This window comes from Melanostigma gelatinosum, assembly GCF_949748355.1.
Source record: "Melanostigma gelatinosum genome assembly, chromosome: 2".
Taxonomy (NCBI): domain Eukaryota; kingdom Metazoa; phylum Chordata; class Actinopteri; order Perciformes; family Zoarcidae; genus Melanostigma; species Melanostigma gelatinosum.
Genome location: NC_136635.1, coordinates 16,078,308 through 16,103,149, shown reverse-complemented (window position 1 = coordinate 16,103,149; position 24,842 = coordinate 16,078,308). Strand labels below are relative to the sequence as shown.

Sequence of the window (24,842 nt, the reverse complement as noted above, 5' to 3'; positions counted from 1 at the left end):
TCAATATTTGTGGAAACGGGATTAAACAACATGAAGCAGTTGATGTAGCTGCCTGTATAGAGTTTAGGCTTTTAGCTAAGTACTTTTTATAAAAGGGATTAATACAGATCAGATGCAGTATTGAGGCAACTTCATGCATATATGATGTGTAATTATGCTCCATATACATCCTTTATCGAAACTTGAGTGGTTGGATTCACTACAAGTGAAAGCAGGCAAAAAAAAACAAAAATATAAGATACACAGTGACTCCCCATACCCCATCTCTACCATAATAGTCTGTAAACTACCCGGCAACACAACTCTAACTCATACCCCAATACATACTTAATTTCTCCTCGCCATTAGCAACACTCCCAGCAAGATGGCTCCTGCAGCCACAACGGCACCACCAATGAGAAAGGGTTTCAGGTGTTCCAAAGAGTCTGTGCCGGAGGCTGCAGCCTCGTCGCCTGCCGCTGCTGCTTCAGCTTCTGCTGCCCCATCCTGGGGAGGAGGATGCTCTGGCTCAGGGGCTGCAGGGGCAGGGTCAGCCTTGCGTGGGGCTGCCGGCTCCTTCTTCTCTACTTTAGTTGCCGCCTTGGGTGCCGGAGCCCCGAACCTGGCCTTGGTTTCCATCGACTCAGGGACAGAGGTGTGGTCTGGTCAGGAGGAGTCTTTATTAGGTCAGCTCTGTGCTGCTTCACTGAGGAAACACAGCAAACAGACACAGACAGATTATCCCTCTGATTTAGGCTCCGACAGCATTTTATCTGCTCTGCTGAATGTAGAGACACTGGCATACAAAGGAGGCCTTTAACATCTTTGATTCACTACAACGGTGAAGCAGTCATGGTGGGGCCTTATATGTGACCTTGGAAAAAGATGACATTGATGGGAACACGCTGACGCTCAGAGGACAGGGAATCGTTTATTTTGGTCTCGGCAGCTGTGACATAACCTTCCATTGAAAAAATAATGTCACAACAGCTTCCTGTGTCACGCTTTTTCATTGGAAAATCTATCAGTTTTGCAATGGCTGAAGATGGAACTGCAGCTGCAGAGATTGTTCAGAGTCTCGGACTGAATCTCTATTTCTTTGACCCCAACAACTAGCAGATGCAATAACGTGTGGATTCAATCTTTCCCCTCGTCTTGCTCTCAGTTCTCTCTGTAAAACTGCACAAATCATGTGTGCTATCAATGGAGGACAAGATGGAGGGAAGAAATAAGGACCCCCATGACTGCGAGGAAATCAGTGAAACGCAAATGAGGGGAAGAAAATGAAGAACAGTAAACACTGCTCATTTTGAATGAACACATCATAGCAGCTCGCCCTTTACAAAAAGTAGGCTGGACACGTCTTTACAAAAATGCTTCCAATTGCATCCTGCACTGATGTGATGAGAGGAAATAAGGACATTACATACCTCTCCAGCAGCTCTGTAGAGATTACAAGAATAACAGACGGAGGAGGAACTGCAACAGTCTCTGGAAGTGAGAATGTCCTGAGTATATACGAAAATGAGAGGAAGAGAGATGGAGGACACTGAAAGAAGGAGGGAGGAGATTTAGAGAGGGAGAGAAGGAGAGACTGGGATGTACCATCTAGTCCTTAAAAACAGGGGGGTTCTATTCCACGACACGAAAACCCAGGATGTAATCAAATTACATCCTGGGTTTTAGAGCTTTTTTTTTAATCAAGAATATTCTCAATCCAGAGAGTTTTTATGGCTACAAATAACTATCACTTTAATTTAGCACAAGTGCGATGCAGTAGGAAAGAGTATTTAGAAAATGAAATTGGAATTGTTTTGGCTCTGTACTCAAGCACATTTGAGTTCAGATTAAACAATGACTGAGGTTAAAGGGCTGACTTTCACCTTTGGGTGTGTATGAGGCTGTTTCTGTCCATATTATTGACAGTCAGTGTTTTACACATCCCATCATTTTCCCTTTAAACAATGTACAGCTCTTTGCAATAAATAAATCCAGATATTTGCATATTTCTGCACCAAAATACTAAGGAAAATTCCTTGAGTGTGAAAATGTAAAAAACCTGTTTCTGACTTTGATTGTTCTGGTTTGTAGGAATCATAAACAAAGCAAGAGCAGACGGACAGGCCAGCAGACTGTTTATCATGGATGTAAACACCCTCTGTGGTATAAAACATATACATTGACATGTACAGAGAAAAATTCTGATGATTACTTATTCATTTGTTTATTTTTAAGAGTTGACAGTACCACAATCTTTAAGCTGTGGGTAACCACATTAACTGTGCCCTCTGTGTTGTGCAGAGGGCTCAACATTGAGGGAGAGCTCTCTTTAACCGAACTAAAAGAAAACATGTCAGAGGGACATTACCAGTGATTGACAACAAGTGCACTCACACACATAGAGGTCACACATGCAGTCCAAGGACAGATTGTTGTTATGAAATTGGGGCAGAATTAGCAGTGCTTTTCTGCATTTTCCCCCACCAGCACACGCTCCAGTGATACTCCTCGCCATCATCTTCTCTTCTGTCAGTTCTCATGAGAGGGTTGGACACTAAATGAGTCATGTTGCATTCTTCTCTGTGAAGGGTTGTAACCCTGCATCACATTTGCCTTTGTCCATACAAATGTGCTATTCCGAAATATTACAATACAAAAAAAACAGCCCTGAGGTCAGCAGCCTGTGTGAAAGTGAGAAGTCCCTGTGACTGGACGAGGAAGTGCGCTCGTGATGTTTTCCCAGGAACTGGATCTCCTTTTTAATACATTGATGGCATAGCTTTCGCTTTTTCGACAGACGACAGTACACACTTCCATGTGTACATGTAACGAGGTGACGCTGATCCACGCCCATCACACGTCGAAAAAAGATTCCAGTTTGTCAAGATGGTAATCGGTTAAGTACGGAGATGTCGGTGAAATGGATACTGGTTGACGCAAAATACACGGCGAAAGCGATCGGGTTTGAACCCAAATTTGTCAACAACAACTCAAACTTGAATATCAAACACCTCCTACACGTAGGCTATGACTAAATGGCCTAAGCTAAGGTCCAAATCAGACCCAGTGAACAACATGATTTTTTGATAGTTTAAAATGCAGATTTGTATACGTTTTAGACAAATAATGCCTGTACAAGTCGTGTTTATTTGCCGCACACGTCAATATGTGCCTGCATCGCTGTCGCCGTGGAACTGGGCCCAATCAAATACGCTTTTTGACATGTTTGCGTTAAGTTAGTTGAATTTATTGTTTTTGAACAAACAGACATCTCCCTGAAAACGAACAACTCACAAACCAAACAAGAGACCCCGTCGGGGTCTGTCTGTGTGATTTAACAAAGGGAGCGGCACCCTCTCGGAAAACACCGCCCTCTTTGATTCAGGAGCGGATTCCTTGATATTCAGGAACCACCAGTGGCGCCCTTTCGCTGCAGGATCTATGAAGTGCCCTGCGGTCTTGAAAAAAACCAATACCCGAGTCAGCTGTGCGTAAACATAACGTTGTACGGGATTTGCGCAGGCAGATGCGGAAGGGGAATAGCCGATTCGTGCGTATTTTTTTTCTGTGGGAGAAATTGTCCGAGGGGTTGGGCCAGAGATCCTGTGGAAATGCTGCCTCCGTTTAGCTGCTACCCGTGCCGGAGTTCGGGAGTTGTCCGGCTGATGGCACACACAAGCTGCTGACGACAACGTGAAGATCGAAAAGAGGTCGTTTTGTTCGTCAAACCCCCCCGCGGCACTGCGACCCTTTTTTTTTTTTCTGTTGATAGAAATCATCATGCCGATCTCCGACGGAGGGACGTGACTAATGATCCACACTCCGTGAGCTGCCACAGCCGACGACGTGTTGCAATTACGCGGAGAACCAAGAAGCTGTCGGTCTCTCCAAACGGGTGGAACACGACCGTGTAATTTACAACGCTCTTTGATGGCATGCACCAGGCTCGCCTGACAGCCGGCTCATAACCGAGTAAGCTGCGGCTCTTTGATGTCTGTGGATCCATTCATCCTACCAGTTGTAATGAAGTCTGTACGGTTGTTATAATTCTATCGGTGAGGCATTTGTGAGACCCCCCCCTCCTCCTCCTCCGCCTCCTCCTCCTCCTCCAAACCCTGGGCCGGGGAGACTGAGGCTGGTCGGCTGTCGGAAGGATATGGGAGAGCGAGCGGAACCGATGCAGTGGGTCTTGGCAAGGCACCGTCAAAATACAGGTGAGCAGCAGGATGAAGGGAGTGACAGTGTGACTGATTACCTGCCGTCGGCTCTCTGCACATGCAGCGCGGGCAGCGTGACCCGGCTTTTTAATCCTCGCTTCAGTGCTGCTTTGACACACATTTCTTAGGCCACATCTCTGTTAGCTACAGGCCCGCAAGATGCCACCTGAGGCAGCCGTCCGGATCAACCGAGATGAGAGGCTACTTCCGCCGCTGCTGCTGCCCTACCTACCTACATGCACCTATAAACACCCAGGACTGCAGCTACATATAGTTCAGTTATAGTGTAATATATATATTTTTAATTTACTGTGTAAAATGCCATGATAATGACAAATGCTCATCACAAGCTGCAAAGTGATGTGATAGTTTCAGTTGGTGTAAAGTGCTGCCAGCTCGCCAAAGTATTCAGTTAAAGTAAGTCAAATGACAGACCCCATTACCAACATTGCTGTTGACTTATTTTCTTATTCTTATTTATAAGCTATATGATCACTCCACTGTTTGTTTTTTTTCCTTACTAGAAGGAGACTTGACGAACCAGACTTGTATAATTTGCAGAGTATGTGCTTTTGGTTGGTCAGTAGATGACATGTTTCCTTTTTAAGAATAGGACCTGGCACAGCAACAGTAAGGGGAATGTCACACCAGTTTATCACTCACACTGAGAATATTTCGCTGATAATTAGGACCGTCCTTTCCTCACGACTTCCAGTTGTGGATGCAGTTCTTATCTACGTCCATGCAAGTGCAAAATGCCTACATCAAGCAATGTTTCAGCATAAATGAGATAAATGAGGTGTCGGTTGCAGTGCCAAGCTGTCCCAACGCGCATAATGGACAGCTCAAAGTGCTTTGTAATTTAATAATGTGACAATCTAGTCTAAAATAGTTGTACACTGTTTGAGCACAACAAGAGATGATAATGAAATATTAGTCGGTACACTTAAAGTGGCACATAGTGTAGTTTAGACCTGTTGTAGTCTTCTGTTTATGCTAAAGTACCAGATGAGTTTGTTAGGGGCAGAGTGTCTGTGGCTCACAGATGAGTTGAGGACTAAAGTCCAGCTTTTATTGACATCTTTCTTATTTTATTCTCATTTCTGCACTGCGTCCTGCCTCTTACCTGAAGCCTATTGCGTATAGACAAGCTTACACAATCATCATTTTCAACCTAAAAAAAATCAACCCAAGCCCATCCATGTAGGGCTGCATCAACACCAGTGTTTACACTTTGTTCCCTGGCATCCCTGTAGGCTTCAACCCATAGTGGAAACCAAGTGCCTCCAGCGAGTCCTGGCAGATACAGTATGTTGTCTCTTTGTTTTCCAAAACGCACACACAATGTGTGACCTTGTGTGTGAAAACGAGCTCCTCTTCTCTAATATTGACTAATTATTTTACATGATTGGCCTGAACTGGCCAGTGCTGGTGTTTGGGTGTTAACAGGTAGTCAAGGAATCACTCTGCTCTGGGAGGAAGCCGCAGCAAAGTAGAGCATTTAGTTAGTATTCAATTACCGCTTATTTCTCATATAATTCGGACAACAGCCTTAAATGAATGTGCGAAGTCTTGTTGCATGTGTAAATCAGGGATGGTTAGAGTTCAGATACAATGAGTTCATCTACAGGACAGGGTCTAATACATGTACTTCTATGTAGTAACACATACCATGTAAAAGGTATAAATGAGCAGCAGTCCTAAACTGACGATGGGCGTGGGTTTAAAGTTGTATGTAGTTATAGGACTTTAAAATCTCAGCAGTCCGTCTGTACTGCATAGAGGACTTGTAGATGAGTGCTTGTGTGAGAATAAACACAATTCTACTTTTGAACAGATGCATTTAGTGGAAAACTCCCTTCCATTAATCAATATGTTTACACATATCAGCCGAACTGGGTCGTGATTTGAGGGAAACCTTTACACTTTTAAGTGAAACTGCAAATATTCACTTCAGGTATGAATTTAATTATTGGAAAACAAGATTGCCAGTTACCGCTTGGTATTCATTTGTCAAACATGGGGCTTGAAATGTAAGTTCATGACAGATGACCAGGCCATTAACACTGTCGAGTGCATCATGGGACATGTGATTCAAATAAGTAGTGGTATCACGGATCGATCCGTGATCCGTTCGGATCAGCCCTCACGGTTCGGATCACTTGTGAACCGCGGATCAATCGAGTATTTCTTTTTTTCTACAGTGTAATCATCATAGTGTGTAATAAAGTTCTACTGCTGCTGTTCCTTTTCAAGTAACAAGTCCCCGAATATCAATGCAGAGTGTCAGTGAACAGATATAAAGCAGTAGTGTGTTCACGTGAACGGAGCAGCTTAGAAGCATTTAACGGTGAAGTCATGGCGAGCGGAGGAACATCAGAAGCCGCGGCGTCATTTAAGTCGCAAGTTTGGGAACATTTTGTCTTCCCTGTAACACAGAGTCACACAGACACACACCTGGGGCAGGTGCTGTAGACACGCCCCCTCTGTGAGAGTCATACAGACACACACCTGGGGCAGGTGCTGTAGACACGCCCCCTCTGTGAGAGTCACACAGACACACACCTGGGGCAGGTGCTGTAGACACGCCCCCTCTGTGAGAGTCATACAGACACACACCTGGGGCAGGTGCTGTAGACACGCCCCCTCTGTGAGAGTCATACAGACACACACCTGGGGCAGGTGCTGTAGACACGCCCCCTCTGTGAGAGTCACACAGACACACACCTGGGGCAGGTGCTGTAGACACGCCCCCTCTGTGAGAGTCACACAGACACACACCTGGTTCAGGTGCTGACAGAAGTATCAGAGTGAAGCTAGACGGGCCCAATAATATTCCAGTCACCACAGAAAGGTCGACCCTCTCCCCAGACAATGGAGATATTCTCATCTTTTTGAAAATAGTGTCACAGTAATGGTAAACATTATTGTGTATTTGAATAACCTGACAGGAAGTAAACAGACCCAAGTTGTTGCTGAGCAGTTCAGTTCAGTGTAAACAGTGGAAGCTAGCCCACTGGCTGTTTCTTTCTTTCAATATTGATGAAAGGACGAGGATGTCAGAATTGAGTATTCTTGAATGTTTTATTTATTTATTTAATTTTGTTTCAAATTGGACATATTCAGTATTTTTGTTTTCATGTAAGACTATAGCCCAAAGTTCTTTGCTTTAAGTGTTCTTGAAGTTCTTTAATTAACAAATGGAAAGCAAAGATATATTTGTCTCCTCCCCTTTTCTTTGTTGATCCGAAAAATGATCCGAACCGTGACTCCTGAACCGTGATCCGAACCGAACCGTGAGGTTTGTGATCCGTGACACCCCTAATACACACACATGCAATGTGCAGTGCACATACAATCACATCAACTGAAAGAATAGAAAATGGAGTGGGAAGAGGTGAAAGGGATTGAGTGGGTGGCAGTGGGAGAAAAAGATGGAGAACGAGGCAGAGGGAGAGTAGGAGTGAGTGGCACATGGCTTTCAGTCTAAAAAAAGATGAGCAACACGAAACCAAAACCAGAATCTGGATGAGCTAGATAAGGAGGAGGAGGAGGAGGAGGAGGGGGGGGGGAGGCTCGGGGAGGCTCGAGGAGAAAATGTAGGAAAATGGTGCAGATGCACACGCTCTGTTTCATGCTCATAAATGTCCTCTAAAATATGAATACTGAATGATTGTGTGGGTAGAAGGAGAGAGCAGGAGGCTGGGAAGACAGAAGATGAGAAAGGCAAAGGGTGAGATGGACGGAGGACAGAACGCTGCTGTAGTGTGACGGGGTGGATGGGACGGGAAGAGGGACGGGATCATGAGACACGGCAGGAGCAGAGCCAGGGATGTGACTATTTGCTGGAGAGAATCTTGTTCTGAGCAGAGTGTAACACTGACCCGGGCAGAAAAAGAGAGAGAGAGAGACTGGAGCAGATGGACGTATGACAGAGAGCAGAGGAGACGGAGGGATTTTAGGACTGTGCTGCAGTCGAACCGTCATGTCAACCAAGTACAACAGCATTGTCTTTAGACACTGTGCCCAACACCTAACTGTGTGCCAACTCCTCTTCAGCCTGCCTGTACTGCCCCCCCCCCCCCCCCCCCAGCAAATAGTTTTATTTTCTCCATGATTCCTATTGATTCTGACACCACAACAAGCTACCTGCACGCTGCGTACTTGTGTGCCTGAATGTGTGCCAACAGAGTTTCTCTTTAATATTAGTTCACCAACTGATTGTGCAATCGGTGGCCAAAGCCACGTCCTTACATTTTGTGTGTACAGACCATATGAATGACATTTAAGACATTGGTCTGTGTGAGTGTAAAACAGGTAGATACTCCCAGCTATTTTTAAAATGCACACATTTTTCATTCACCTAATTGTGCCGTGTGAGCATTCACATCCCGTGCACCGGCACAGGGCACTCATACTTGCTGCAGACACTAACTGTGCTGCATTGAATGTCTTGATACATTGGATGTTTTCAGATGATGCAGTGAAAGCTGCAGTCTGTTCACCTGTGTCTTGTTGGACGCACCTTAGTTTACATAACTCTCTTTACCTCCAGTGTGTGAGTGAAGAGCGGTCGATGTCCTGTATAACCAGGGACAAGTAAAGACTCACAGCCTGGACTGATTCTGGAAGAATGTACACAAGCGGTTTGTTTCATTTGGCTTAAGATTGATACAATTTAGACATTTCGTATCTATTGAAGCAGGAAATGCCTGATTATACAAGAAAGATCAGAGCGTCCCGACTTTGGATGGACATCCACAAAAACACACACAGTTTCAGAATGGCATCCAGTAGTACTATCACGCAAAGCGTAACAATGTTTCATCTTTTATTGAATCAAGTGCTGCATAACACACAACACATTGCTACACTGATGCACAGCTTCAACTGGGCATCCTGTATTTCTTTAGTTTCAGACTAAATGTGCGCACCTGCGAAAACACCACCTGTTTGTTTGTTGGTGGCTGTACCATCATATACCTGTTCTGTCGGCCTGGGAGGTGCTTGAAAGTTAAATGGATTTGAGCCGGCCCTGCCTGCAACCACTGTAAAGGTGTGCTTTTGACCCTGAAGGAGTCACAGGATCGTGGCAGATTACCCGATGCAGAGCACCTGGTCCTGGAGCTCCTATCGGGCATAGCGGCTCCAGTGTTGCTCTGCCCTGGCTCTCGCTCTCCTGTGCACGTTGAGCGATCCCTGCCAGTGGCTGCCCGTTTATACTTTGGTTTTGGTCTTCCTTTATTTTGCTGGCAACACCCCACACTTCATCACACACGCGTTCACGTTTACATTACTGACACACTTCACAATGCTGACTATTTCTGTTTTTAGTTATAATAAATACCTTTAATTTACCCTCATCCCTTGTGTCCTTTCCATACTTGTCATAGCCTGGCAGCCGGGTTTTGACAGATTACACTGATTACACGTTATGTACGTGACGTTGACTTTTTTTTCAATGTGAAAATCTGGACACTTGAAACGTCAAAAGTCAAGTTGAGGATGAGAAAATGACAAACATTGCACGATGACCTTTTGTCGCTCAAACTATACTGCAGATTATGGTTGGATCACTTTTCGGTACCTCATGATAAGTTTAAGGTTTGAACTATGATGCTGCAGCAGCAAATTAAACACCTGTAGGACCCGGGGTTTGTATTAATCTGTTGTGATAATGTATTCTAATTTCTCAACTTTCATTTGTTTTCAAACCAGTTTGCAAGAGCTGCTCTCGTGTGTGTGTGTGTGTGTGTGTGTGTGTGTGGAGACAGACAAAATAAATGTTCCTGTCGAGCTCGCTTACAGTGGTGATAGATGCAGAGGCTTCTCAGGGAGAGAAGAATGTAATAGAAAATAAAGAGTCTGTAACCAACCGGCTGTGTGCCACAGTTTGGCTTGATGCTGCTGTTGCTGCAGCAGACTAACTGTGAGTGAGATGGAAGAGTAGGATACGAAAACACCTGCTGCTACCAGATCAACCTGCTGTCTGTGAAACAAGGGATACACAACCAATGTTGAGATCAGATGGGACTCGAGTTTGCTGCTTGTGCAGATTTTAGATGCAGGTCCGGTATCTGTACGTCAGGAATGATTGACAGCGTTCTGTGTAATCCTTTGAGCAGGGAGACCAGGTGAGTTTTAATGTTTACATTTGGTTAGCAAAGGTAGATGTGTGTGTGTGTGTGTGTGTGTACCGACCAAATGAAGACATAACAGAACAGCTAGATTTTTAAACTTCCATATAGTGTTCAAAGACTTATGTAAGTGGGTTTGACTCGGCTCTGCCATGTGGATGCATCGGACAATCCAAAAAGCAGTCCCTCTCAGTAAAACGTGTCCGATGCTGTGCTGCATGCCTTTGCCTCGTTTGTTTCACGTCCATGTCGAACACAAAGCAATAATGACGGACGGGGAGCACTGTCGTTGTTGCGTCATTGTTGTTGCATCACGTGGGCTACGGGCCTGGGCCTGGAACACAGTAGCACGCTGTGCGGAGCACAAAAGCACTGCTCGCATGCAGGAATATGTCGCAGTCTTTTTCACAAAACACATGTCCTTTGGATTCAGACGGAGTCACTAGGTCGGGATGAGAGTCAAGAGTTGGCATGACTCATGCAGTAGGCAGAGTCGGGGACTGCAGCTCCGCCTGGACTGGTCTGTGTAGTAGAGTTGCCCTAAAGGTCAGCTTTTTTAGACATTTAGATGTTCTTTTGATCTCAGGTTAGGAACACAGCAGGGTGTGTGTGGTGTGTGTCAGCTTCAGGTGCAGGAAGTGAATGTATTTATTAGTGCTGGGCAACGATTACAATTTTTAATCGCGATTAATCGCATGGGGTTTGTTTTGCAATTAATCACATTGTTATGCGCAAAGTTCAATAATGAATTCAAAAGTAGTGTATTGCACACTTTTATTTTAAAAGTACTGCTGTATGAACAAAAGTGCAATAACATTTTGTTTTCAAACACTTTAAACAAATCAGGTTATTTTTAACAGCAGTATTCCCTTCACACAGAAGCAGTTATACAGTTATGATGATTCTGATAATAGACATTCAGCCTTTATCTTCATGTGTGTAAGAGATGCAATTTCAAATATACACCTTGAAAACTGCAAACCTATCTCCGTCATGTTTGCTTTGTTAAATTCTCAGTAGCGATAACTAAATGATATGCTTATCATACATATTACAAACAAAACAACTTTAAATTTAAATGAATCATTTCTTTTTTGCTTTTTTTGGTATTTTGTTCAGACCTGCTTTGCTGGGTGCTTATGCTTTCTAAATCTAAATAAAATCGAATTGTGGTTATGCCGGCATGACAGTTTCTCACTGATCAGTTTCATAGTTATTAAAACGGTTGATATGAAGCGGTCCACCCACTATTGCTCAGAATGAAATGAGCTTGAGGTTGTATATTTACACAGACAGGGAAGGGTTGCATGAAACAACGGCAGAGATGACATGCCGTACCAATTTACAAAACATCTATGAATCCACAGAATGTCTATTCATAAACAGTTCATAAAAAGCCATTTCACTGTACCGTGGTACATATGTAGACTATGCCTTATAAAGCGTGAATGAGTCACCACTGGATCCAGTGGTCTATATTTCGACTTTGCTGTAAATGTGCTGGGTAGAATCCAACTGATGACGTCCTGATAGTGGTCATGTTTTTCTTTTTGGCCAGCTCCTTCTCACGTCTATTGGATGTACAAAGGTTTCATCACAATAAAATGAAATGTTCATGTGTGTCTTGAGCTGGTGGTTGTGTGCTGTGTAAGTATTAGTCAGCCATGCGTGTCAAAAAATGTCTATTTTTTGCTGCGTGCAGGTTTTGAAATAATCGGTAAGTTGTCAAAATGTCGTGCCCAGTGAGGCCTTAACATTTGTTAAGTTTATTTTTTATAAGATGATTCATTATATCACAGAATACATTTTTTGGGATAGGATTTGAAAGCTTTTGTGTGTATTGTTATTTTTTTATGCAACTGTTATTTTCACAGGAATGTTGTATTTCACACTCTTAACAACCCCCATATCATGCCGCTGCATGTCTTTATCTTCTGAATATTTGCAGTTTTTCTGATTTGTAAATATCTTTATAGAGAAAAAAAACTTTTCTGTTCTACTCACAAACGAAGACGTTGAGTTTACTACAAAAGCACACTTGACTGTGGAAGTATGCAATTCAAAATGTTGAATGTAAAGTGTAACTTCACGGTTGTGAAAACAGTCTAAGTGCATCCAGTAGAAGCTTAACAGCAGCACTAATAGGCCAACATCCCCTGGGTGATGGATGGGAGAGCCCTGAAGGAGGCAACTGGTGAGGAGGAGGGCTTGAGACATGGACTGAGTACCGGAGTCCTCCATGAAATGAGGCTGGCAGAGGCCATCTGACCAGAGGTCAGCGCTAATTAGTTGCACACAGAACTGATTCATGCCTGTCACTGTGCAGCTTGATAGATTACATACTAAGATTATTCGGCTGGTATTCTCTTGATTATAAGGTTTTGACTGGACAAAAAAGGCAAGGTTGACTTAGGGGAGGAGCCTGATCTCGAGGACCAGTCACAGCTGTACTCATCCGAGACTTGGGTTCACTGATCGTTAAAAGGGACATTTTTCTGAGGTGTTCTCAGCACATCGATCTCCATAGAACCTTTTGGAGTGATCAATCGGAAATATTGACTGACTTCAGAATCTCTGGCCACAGTTGATGCCTTTACAGAGGCCTGGAAAGTGAGAATACAACCTGAATACAGATGTAACGTCGTCCGTCTTGCTGCTTCTCTCTGTTCCATTTCAATGTAGAGCGCTTATCTTTGGACTGTTGCTCGGACGAAACAAACAATTTAACGCAGCACTCGGGGCTCTGGGTAATAGTGATGGCCATTTTCATGCTTGAAACGTTTCATAGATTTGAATAAAATGATCAATTTTGAAAATAAAACTTAGTTGCAGCCCTGATCATGGCCAAATACAATCAAACTATAAAAGGCACTCAATAAAAGGAATATCTCAGGAACCAACGGTCAAAAATAAATGAAAGAAACACAAGATAGTTTAAAAACAATGGTGGTTGAGCAGTCACAATGTGTTTCTTAAAATATAAGGTAATTACCAAAGCAGTTTGCAGGCCACAAGTCCCCTAACTTGAAAACCATAAATCACCCAGTACATGATGTGCTAGTCTCCATCCCCGTGACCTGAACGGGACATTAAATGAACCGGATGGATGCGTGGACAGATGGAAGGAGCTGGCTGGCACTACTAACTCATAATAACTTTACTGAGGAGATCCAACACTTCTACAAGGTCACTCTGTAACTCTGCTGTAATCCCATTTCATTTATAATGATGTCATAATGTTGTTGTTTTTTCCACTGTTGAGGTCTCTGCTGGGAGTTTGCATTTAAGAGATCGACTTGATTTCACCGGCCTGATTGTTTTGGCCTAAATGAGATTTTGGGGGGGGGTTTCAGATGTTCCTTTTATTTCTTTTCCCCTCTTTCTTTCCTCTCTCCCTCCCCCCACTGTCCTCTTTAATGTTACTCCAACCCAGATATGGTTTTACAAGTAGCTGTGACTTCAGTCACAGCTACTTGTTTCCTCCGCTCTCTGGCGTCACCTCAAAGCTGAGGAGCCACATGTTGGGCTTCGATTAAGAATTGGAACCTGTGGGTCAAGAGTCGTGCCACACCTAATGTACAGTGTATTCCTCAAGTCTCCTCTGGACATTTGGCTTTTTTTTATTTTACAAATAATCACAGCAAGCACTAAAGCTTGAGAGGGTTTTCTTCCAGCTGATTTTTACGGTGTAATCCGTCTTCTTTGGTTGAAGGTCTGCCAATCAGTGAAACCACCTGCTGTAGTGCTTTGATTGGACAGGAAACTGTCGCACTGCTCGTGGTCTGACCCTACAGATAGCCGATTATAATCAGCTGCCAACACAACACTCAGGTTTGGTTGCTGTGAAAACAATTTCCATGTCACTAAAACACTGAAGGGATTCGTCGTTACTGGGCACAAATTGTTCCGCAATATTTTTGCCCACTCCATGAAATCACAGTTTCTTGGTGCGTTGATTTCTCTGTACCGTGTAATATTCAAAGAAATCGAGCAGTTTCAATATTTCCTTTTCCTCTTGATCTTCTACTAAAGGAATGCGACCGCCTCAGTGAGGCAAACATGTTAGGGTTTGAGAACATGGATGCATGAGAAAACGAAGCAACGTAGAATAGTATGTAGCAGCCCTACAGTGAATACCAGTCTCATAACGCTCACAGCACTGTTCACGGTGTGGATTAAACTTCATAGCTGTATTTTGAGCCTGTAGTTTATTGTGCTGTTAAGAAAACCTAGTATTAAAAGTGTCTTTCAGTCAGTGTTGGAGAAGGGTCTAATTATTGTGACCACTGTTGGGAGGTGAGCAACTCGATTTCTTTGCTGTGCAATTGCAAGCAGCCAAAGCATTTCACAGTTGAGTGAATAGTGGGTGTCCGCTTGATTAATGTCATTCAAAAGGCCAAACTACTTCCACCAGTCATTTCTTTCTCTCAATGGAATAGAGAAGATGTTAATTATTGCCATTATCCTGACACCCTATTAGAAGTGATCCACTGTTAGCTGAAGCTTAAAATCTGGTGTAAATCTGTGACGTGTCCTTGCCTCTGTTGAAACTTTACTGTAATGTAGATCACATGTGTACTAAATGTCTTGATGGTCTGCACTACCTGACTGTACCAGCTTCACTCCTTATGTGGAAAGTAGAAGGGTAAATAGATTACTAAATATATGCACATAAAGGAGCAAAAAGTATAGGGGCCCATATTTCTTGTTGGTCCCAAACAGTAGGGGAAACCTTTGATCCGTCTTTAGACAAAATGCAAATCAGTGCAGGTCTTTACACTCGATAAGCACAGAAATAAAAGAGGGAACTGGTACACGGCTAAACATTGGTGATAAAAAGGCGCTGAGAAGCCTGACGTAAGTTTACGATTTTAAATTTGGAGAGAATTGAAGATTTGATACAACTTACAGCAGTGATTCTCAACTGGTGGGTCGCAACCCAAAAGTAGTTCGCAAACCCGTTTCCAGTGGGCCGCGGGCCTTTGCCTGGGGAAAAAAACAATTCCTCTGCTTTTATTTTTAAGGGGATTTTTTATGCAGTAGAGTGCTGTCTAATCACACTGCTTAACAGTATTTGGCGTTAATGCCTTGTGATGCTAATAGTCACCCGCCATTTCACAGCATAGAAGAGCACCCGCAAAGTTTGTTTTCATGTGCTAATGTAGCGAAACGCAAGTACGACACCGACTACATGAGATATGGATTTTCTGACATTGAGGACAAAAGAGGGCAAAAACCTCAGTGTGTTTTGTGCAGCGAGGTTCTGCCGCAAGAAAGCATGAAGCCGTAAAACTGAAGCGCCATTTGGAAACAAAACACCCTTCTCTCAAAGATAAACCTGTTGAGTACTTTCAAAGATGACTTCAAGACCTGAGGATGTCACAAAAGTGTCTTACTTACCTGCAGCCATGGACATGATGAGAGAGGTGTTGGATCAATCAGCAGGGGATGAACTGAAAACTATACCTCTGTCAAATGACACTATAAGTAGGCGAATTGAAGGCATGTCGGACAGCTCGAATTAAGGCAAGTGGTTATTTAGCATTACAAATGGCCGAATCTACAGACATAACAAACAAAACGTGTGTGGGACGGGGACTTACAGGAACAATTTCTTTGCACAAGAGAGCTCCCTGCACTACGACTGCATCGGACATTTTCAGCTCAGGGTCAAACTGCACCATCTTTTCATGAAATACATTTGAGAAGTTGAACATTTTCTTCGAGCTTGTCATTAAGGGTGTGATGGTGGGTCCCGCAGCCAGACCAGTTGAGAACCACTGACTTACAGTATACGTTGCCGATGCAAAGCTCAACTGGTAAATATTGAGTTGACTTACAAATGAACAGTGAACCTGTCGGGCATGAGGATCCGTTCTGACTGGAAGGTCTTTCGTGTTTCAGTACGTTCACTAATGAAAAAAAGAGAAGGCTTTGTGGAAAGGTATTTCTCCTCCAGATCTGCTCAGAGGAAATGCTGGTGTTTTTCTGTGCTACTCCACACTATGTAGGTGGCAGCACAAATACCCCAATGAATGTTTTTTTTTTCTTTTCTTTGGCTGATTTATTCCTCCAGAGGTAATTACGTAGTACAAACAAGGCTCAGTAACTCCAGACCTCCTTTCAAGCCTCTTTATGTGCTGATCTAGTACAATGAATACATGTAATACATGGTTTGTTCAGTATAGACTATAGAGCATTGGAATTTATTTGGTTGGAGAAAAGTCTTCTGCACTCGTTAGTGCAGGAAAATGAGGACTCTCCTCTAAAAGCAAGTCCTTTCAGACACCGTCCATTGTCTGTGCATCTATTATCATTATGAGGGCATAGAGTTACACTGTGAAACACAAAGCTAAAGGACCACAGGTGTTATTTTCACAGCAAGCTATTGTTCCGCAAACAGACCGCTTGTTGTTAAGCTGGCTTTTTACTGCCAGCTTGCACCGTCACCGTCTAAAAGAGCGGAATGGAATGACAAGGATGTCGTCTTCACACTACCTGACATGCACAGGGGAAAACAAAACATGACTGTACATTTCAATCCAGTTAGTTCCATACAGTGTGAAACTTACAAAAGGAACAAGTTGCATCATGTCGGGAAACACAAATGTGAACAGAGACAATGGAAGGAATGCCAAATGTACTGCACCACCAAGTTGTTCCAGTTGTGTCAGTACTTGGATATCTTGGTCCGATCTGAGTTCACATGCTGTGAATGATCAACTGCACGTTGCCCCTTGTAGGGATGCAAATCACTGCATCTTTGCTGCGGCATTTGTCAATTGGAAACGGGAAGATCTTGTATAATACCACATTTACCTTTGACGAGGGAATGATGCAACTGTCCCTCGTGGGCTATTTCATGCAGGCACGATGTGAGTAAGCAGTGAGACTTTAACAACTGAGGACTGGTATTTAAGGGTGAAGAACGGTGCTGCCAGTTTCTCAATAACTAAAACAAATGTGAAAAAATGTTCTGAAACAATACTAAAAAGCAGAGGAGTGCTGGATAGTGACCAACAATAAATCTGAAAACTAACTTGTGCTGCTTTATCTTTTATAGTCGACGGTCTTGGCCATGATGGATGGCATACTTTTTGGACAGAACTGTAGAATCTGTCCTTTAGCTTTCAGCGAATATACAGGAGCGGTGTACGATAAAGGCTGTATCAGCCTGTATCGGCACCGTAAGGCCTACATCAGCCTCTCTGTGGCTCCTTTACTCCCTACCATGTATTTTACTGTTCATTTCAGTGAAGGCCAGAGGCCACTTGAGTAAACTCACGATGCTTTTCCATGGAGGAGAATGGACAGAGTGACATAAAAGAAGCTTTTTCCACATGGCCATAACCAGCCTGGTACCATCGTATGTCAAAGCTGGTTCTCTCTCTTTGGTTCATTAAGTGGTGCATTTTCTCTGCATCCCTTCACCCACTTAGTCTCATCTTCTCCACGTCCCATTATCTTTCAATCTCCTCCACTTGTGCAAGTCTATTTCCGTGATAATCCATGCAGCCCTCTCTCAGTTTTAGTAAAGAGAGTTTGATAAACAGAAAGTAAATCGGTGGCCTAATCATGACGTCGAGCGTTAAGCAATGTTTGACCTGTTGAGGGATCCGTGCCAGTACAAATGTGTTTGTTCATCGGCCCTCTCTTTCCCCTCTCTAGTTGTTTGAAGCTCGTTATGTGAGATTATGATGTACAGTATGTTAGGACATTAGGTCAAACCTTTTCAAAAAATACCTGTGGCGAATTGAGAGGAGAGAATTGAAGCATTATAACTTTTCAGACAGAGACGCCAGTTTGAAAAGGATGTCCATTGTCCCTGAAGTTGTCCCTCTCCCTTCGGTCTCCCCACAGGGCAGTGATGCCTGGCATGGTGATGTTTCGGCGGCGCTGGTCAGTTGGCAGTGATGACCTGGTGCTGCCCGCCCTCTTCCTCTTTCTATTGCATTGCATCTGGTGAGTCACTGTATTGATGTTTTTGCATTTTTTTATATATGTATGTATATATATATATTCCATTTTTAACATATCCGTGTATGTTAATTCCTTCCACTTCTCTTTCATGTCCAGGTTGGTGGTTCTGTCCGTGGTGCTGTTCGGCCTCCCGTACGGCTCCGACCAGTCCTGTTCTGTAACGCTGGGGGACCATGGCAGAGGGTACCTGGGCATCCTGGTCAGCTGCCTTATCTGTGAGAGCGCCATCATGTGGCTGAGCATGAGAGGCAGCATTCTGTACACACAGCCCAGGGAAGCTGTGCAGTATGTCATCTATATACGGCTAGGTGAGACACACGGGCACACTCACTTCTTCTTCTGAGGCTCTCTTTCAACAGGATTGCCTCTTGATGGCCGAGAGGAGTGGAGGATGTGGTTGTCAGGATTACCTGTGGTTCCAAGTTAAGATTTGAACACTGTTTATATTGATTGGACAGATATTGACCACTCTCTGTCCCTCTCTTTCTCGCTCAAGCTATTCTGTTGGTCGAGCTAGTATATGCTGTGGTGGGGATTGCCTGGCTTGTCCAGTATTATCAGCCGTGCTCTGATGTCACTGCCAAAAACCTGGCTTTGGGTGAGAGAAGGAGGATGGGCATTACAAGTTGAAGGTGGTTTTGTTATGCTTGAATGTGAATGATGTTTTAATATTTTCTGCAGGAATCGTTGCATGCAACTGGCTCGTCATTTTCAGCGTTTGCATTACCCTCACGTGCACCTTCGATCCCACGGGTCGGACTTTTGTCAAACTGAAAGCCACCCGTCGGCGTCAGCGCAACCTGACAACGTACACACTCAGGTATTAACAAGCACTTAGTTTCTCTATTTCTTACTGTCTCTTATTTTGTCTTGACACAACATCTAGGCATGCACATCTTATCTGTTTTTCCACCAAAAATTCAGTCTTGATAGTCTTCCTTTCCCTTTTCTCTCCATTAGACACCGGCTAGAGGAAGGCCAAGCCAGCAGCTGGAGCAGGAGACTCAAGTTCTTCATGTGCTGCACGAGAGCCCAGGATACACAATCGGTGAGTCACAACACACACTTATCCGTTTCCTCTCTGCGGTTAAAGTAAAACAGAGAGGAATGACACCATAAATATGTCGGGCATAACGTCCAGCGAGCCAGTCATTAAAATAATCCCTGACAGGATGAGTCACGGCAGTGACACAAAGAAGCTCACTGCTCAGCTACTTACCGGCACATTCAGCATTTCATATCAAACTTGAATGTAAAATGATTTAGTTTCAGTCGAAATCAATTTACAAGCTGTCGGCAAAGACTGCAGTCGTATAGTGACAGCTATTCACTGGACTGGACTGCAGGACTGAAGTCCTGCAAGTAAATAAAATCCAGAAAGATTGGCATTATAGCTTATAGCCAGCAGTCCAAAGCATTTTCCTCTCCGGCTATTGGTACAAATCCACAAACCCTCAGGTTAGCGTGCTTTGAAGCATTGGAAATGTCCAGGCAGTTGTACTATACCTTACATTACATACATAAACACACACACTTGGTGATGTCTAAGTTGGTGTTTACATTCATTGCCTCACCTTTTGTCTAAAGCGATGTTACTTATAAGCCAACAAAATTGCAATTGGGGTGTGGAGAATATACATTTATTTTAAATTCGCTATGAACCATCATTCACTTGAACAGAGCACAACAAGCAGAGGGTCAGGCAGTTCAGAGGTTGCATGATTAAATGAAGCAGTCCTCTTTTTGTCGCTGTGTCGCTGCCGCTGTGCCTTGATATATGCTCTCCTGTCCAGGATGCGTATTCAGAAGTGGCCAGCCTTTTTGCAGAGTTCTTCAGAGATCTGGACATTGTGCCGAGCGATATTATTGCTGGCCTGGTACTTCTCCGCCAGAGGCAGAGGTCTAAGAGATCTGCTATCCTGGACCAGGTATCACTGTCTCTAAAATATATATATATATGTCTTTGTGCTTGCGTAGGCATGTGCTGTAATGACAACAACTTTTCTATTCTGTTGTCTCTTCCTCAGGCCAACAACGACATCTTAGCCTTCTTATCTGGAATGCCTGTCACTCGTAATACTCGATACCTGGACCTGAAGAACTCGGTAAGTTTCTTTATGTGCGATGAATTGACAAAGTGAAGGTTGTGTTTGTATCACAGCAATTGAGAAAGGTAGACGTTTTAGAGTTCAGGTAAACAATGACACACCGGATCATAAAAATACAACATGCATTTAAACTCGTTCTTAAAGACTCTTGTATCTTATTTATAGTTTTTGTAAACTATTTGACTTGCTTAAAGTCACGTAAATGATATACAATACACAACAATACACAAACAATGGGCTCTCCTCTAGCTGACAGTCATTATTATTATTATTATTATTAAGATAGAAGTAGATATATCAATAATTGGAGTAACCTCGGTGTCCCAGGGTCCCTTAGCTTTTTAGCCCCATGCAAAGAGGTTTTGTGTATATTTCACACCATAAAAACAAAACGGTGGCACTAAACCACAGCCATAGGTTGATTTGACGAAACTATCTTTAGTTGTGTGCAGTGTTTTTTTTTAATGCAATTAGCATGTGTGTGAGAACACTTGTATGTAGTAATCATCTAAAAGGACATCTGCGTATTTGAATATCTCAAGATTTCTGAATGTGTTATTGCTCTTATTCCTCACCTGTGTGTGTGTGTGTGTGTGTGTGTGTTTGTCTGTCTGTCTGCCTCTCCCTCTCCCAGACCGAGATGAACATGTACAAGGATGTGTGTTATTACATGCTCTTTGCCCTGGCTGCGTACGGTTGGCCCATGTACCTATTGAGGAAGCCTGCCTGTGGGCTGTGCCGCCTCGCCAGCTCCTGCCCGTGAGCGCTGACACATACACCTGCACACTTTTGATCTATTTGGCTTCTGTGTCTCTCGAGCCGCTCCAGTGCGGATCAAATTTCACATGCGTCAACACTTGCCAAGTGGTAATCCACTGAGATAATACCACTCCAGTTAGACTCACTCACCGACACAAGCCGATAGTCGAATTAATCACGTTCTCTTTTCCACATCGCCTACACTGGGAGACTTGATTATGTCTCTGTCATCTTACCTGTTTAGTCTTGTATTCATCTGTTTGTTGTATTCACGTCCTGCTGTTTTCTCATCTGTCCCTCTCACCCCAGCTGTACTTCCGGATCTGGCTCTCGGTTGTCTCAGGCTGTGACAGTGGAGGAGGACAATTGTTGCGGCTGTAATGTCCTGGCCATACGGAGACACTTCCTGGACAGGGACCTCAAGCAGGTTCAGATCGTCTACACATCCTGCCACGATGCTGTGAGTAATCCGACAACTGGTTAACGGGCAGTCGGAGGTGTTTGGCCTTAACTTCCGTAGTTAGACAATGGATTGGTTGTGTGGATAAGTGTGAGGAACAGCGTCAGGATTTTCTTTTCATTTGTCCATGCTTTTGTGTTGAAGTGAATACCTTTTGCAAAACACACTGTTGAGGTGAATTATTGCATTCCCTTTTAAAGCTGTTCTGCACAAAGAGCCCTGCATACAATGTGACAATAGCAGCCAGTCTGATCATTCAGTGGCTTTATTTTGTAGCTCTGGCCATCATTTGTAAATGTTTTGATAACACTTTACTCACCAGTGTAGTTGCTGAGATATGGGCAGTTGAGTTGCCGTGTCCATATTCTCGGCAGCAAGTCAAGTGTGTTCTCAGTAGGTGTTGGACTCCGCCGAGGCTGTTTGTGACCGGCATGGACAGATCCTTAAGGTGCAGCCGAAGAGAGGAGTGTGTTCAATTTAGTGGCCTCTCATCAGATGATGCAGTCTTGCAGGCTTTTGGTGCATTGCCTTAAGAGTGCTATAATGAGTAATTTACATTTCACTTTGTCAAATTACGTTCCAGTTGAAATGATTTGGAGGGAGATTCCTCCTCCTGTGGAGAGCGGGGGTGGCAAACATTTTTTTATTCACTTTTTGATTTTACTTCCTGGCGAGTGGTCACAGCTGGTCATCATCCTATCAGTACTTGGTCGTTGCCTAGTGAACGTTTGTTGAACAGCTATATCTCGTAAAGCTGCTGCATCCCCATGTTAAGGCAATAGAGACATACTCTGAAAGAAACGTCCATCAGAGGGGAAAGAAATCGTCGCTACATTATGCAACCAAGGGCTGAAATGCTTACAAAATGCCCAGTAGCAAGCTGAAAAACATCAGAGTTCAGCAAAGGATTATTATTGCACCCGATGTCCAACAGGGGTGCATTTCATGACTAAAAAGATGATGGGACATGTTGGCTGTTAGCAAGCTGCAGGTAACATGTCCTATCATGCAAACAAGACATTCTACTGTAACAGTACTGAAGCTTTGGGGCAATTTTCTGTTGTTTGCTAGCAGACAATTGACAAGGAAGGACCTTCGAGCAATATAAGTCAATGGGGAGCGATGAATTGTTTTCTCCTGACTTTTAAAATGTAGTGGCCAAAGTTAACACTAAAAAGCAAACAGTTTAACCCCACTGTTGTGGTGTAAATTTAATAGTCAATATAATTTCACTCCAGACATGCATAACTCTCATCACTTTCCCACTCATAATCTCACTGAAAGAAATATAAATAGTTGTTGTAATCGTTTGCAAATATTCAATTAAGTTATTCTATTTTCAGGTGGAATTTCCACAGCATTCACTCGAGCCACATGATTTCTAAAGCAGGGCACTTCTTGGGGAGGTTAGCGCTGAGTTTCCATCTATAAATTACTGCCAGCGACTGAATTATAGGACTTATGTGTGCGGTGCCAAGTGGAGAAATATTTAAGGACAAAGACGGCTCTGCTTGCCGGGATGGAAGTAGAACTAACGTGTACTAAAGTATTTGTCTCCTCCTCCCTTTGCCCCGTTGCCGGTTCCTCTCACTTTCTCACCACCGTTCTCTGTCCACTCTGCATCTTACATCCAGGTTTACGAGACCCCGTTTTTTGTGGCAGTGGATCATGCGAAAAAGAAGGTTGTCATCAGTATCAGAGGAACCCTATCGCCAAAGGTGAACTTTATCTTTCTTTGCCTGTTTTAACAGTAATATATCTTTAGATCCCTTGAAACATTCAGCACCTCACAACACCTCCAGAGCAGGTGAAGTCCTCATAGCTTTATGCAGTGTTCTCAAACTCCTACACCCGTCACGCATAGAGAAACGTGACTGTCCACTTTTAGAACTAAATGTCCTTTTTTTTTTAAGAATTCCTGTAGTGTTATGAGACCTGCCTTGTAACAACAGCTGAGGTCTTAATCATGCCCTTATTACAAAGGCCATGATTCTCATCCCGTTGATGCTTTGCTCCCAGCCAGTGGAAACTGTACTGTACTGTACAAGTTACAATTAGAGTACAAAGATTAAAGAAGCATTTTGGGAGGTATTTCTGAATATCTATCTATCTAATCTATCTTATCTATCTATCTTATCTATCTTATCTATCTATCTATCTATCTCATCTATCTCATCTATCTCATCTATCTCATCTATCTTATCTATCTATCTTATCTATCTTATCTATATTATCTATCTTATCTATCTTATCTATCTATCTCATCTATCTTATCTATCTTATCTATCTTATCTATCTATCTTATCTATCTTATCTATCTTATCTATCTTATCTATCTTATCTATCTATCTCATCTATCTCATCTATCTCATCTATCTCATCTATCTTATCTATCTATCTTATCTATCTTATCTATCTTATCTATCTTATCTATCTTATCTATCTTATCTATCTTATCTATCTATCTTATCTATCTTATCTATCTATCTTATCTATCTTATCTATCTTATCTATCTTATCTATCTTATCTATCTTATCTATCTTATCTCATCTATCTTATCTTATCTTATCTTATCTTATCTTATCTATATTATCTATCTATCTATCTATGTAAGTAAATGTTGAGCTCTCGTTGCTCTCAGGGCAAACTTCTGCCATGCATTATCAAGATAAGAAACACCATTTACACATACTAGGTACCACTTAAAGTCTTATGTTGAACAAAGGAAAACCTTACATGGCGAAAAAAAACATTGAAGTAAGAATGATGTATGGAGTTTTATACGAGCATATACCATTCTCTGTGGACTTATAGCTCTTGCTATGGTTAATACAGTATAACTAATAATATTCCAATTTGCACAGGAGATTATGAGTGGTATTTTTAATTCCTTTGCCTTACAGGTGCACTTTAATTAGTACGGTGATCTTTTCACTTTCTTTGTCTAATTCCCCCTGTTTCAGTTCATCCACTCTTTTTAGATTTTTTTTAAATTTGTCTTGTGTGCATCAGGACGCCTTGACTGATCTGACGGGGGATTCTGAACGTTTGCCGGTAGAGGAGCAGCACGGGACCTGGCTTGGCCACAAGGTCAGTGTATTAATGTATTGTAGGAGAGGCTTTTTATAAGATGAATCTCTCTGAGGATACTCCTCTGTACAGTCTCCTATGAGATTTTCCTCTTTGCATTTCTGTTCTCCA

The 24,842-nt window shown here is 43.0% G+C and overlaps 1 protein-coding gene across 2 annotated transcripts in view; it reads left to right on the top strand.

The window, feature by feature from the left end:
- The first annotated feature begins 3,686 nt into the window (after window positions 1-3,686).
- Window positions 3,687-24,842, top strand: part of dagla (diacylglycerol lipase, alpha) — a 34,145-nt gene continuing 12,989 nt past the window's right edge. Inside the window, exons 1-12 of one of the 2 annotated variants that reach the window (XM_079289196.1) lie at window positions 3,687-4,193; window positions 18,194-18,295; window positions 18,410-18,621; window positions 18,810-18,911; window positions 18,995-19,133; window positions 19,274-19,361; window positions 20,107-20,241; window positions 20,341-20,418; window positions 21,056-21,180; window positions 21,490-21,640; window positions 23,275-23,358; window positions 24,654-24,731. In XM_079289196.1, the coding sequence (XP_079145322.1) occupies window positions 18,201-18,295; window positions 18,410-18,621; window positions 18,810-18,911; window positions 18,995-19,133; window positions 19,274-19,361; window positions 20,107-20,241; window positions 20,341-20,418; window positions 21,056-21,180; window positions 21,490-21,640; window positions 23,275-23,358; window positions 24,654-24,731 (1,287 nt within the window). In that variant the 5' untranslated portion in view covers window positions 3,687-4,193; window positions 18,194-18,200. Of the gene's footprint in view, window positions 4,194-18,193; window positions 18,296-18,409; window positions 18,622-18,809; window positions 18,912-18,994; window positions 19,134-19,273; window positions 19,362-20,106; window positions 20,419-21,055; window positions 21,181-21,489; window positions 21,641-23,274; window positions 23,359-24,653; window positions 24,732-24,842 lie in introns of both variants that reach the window. The other variant, XM_079289195.1, reaches the window with a different exon arrangement.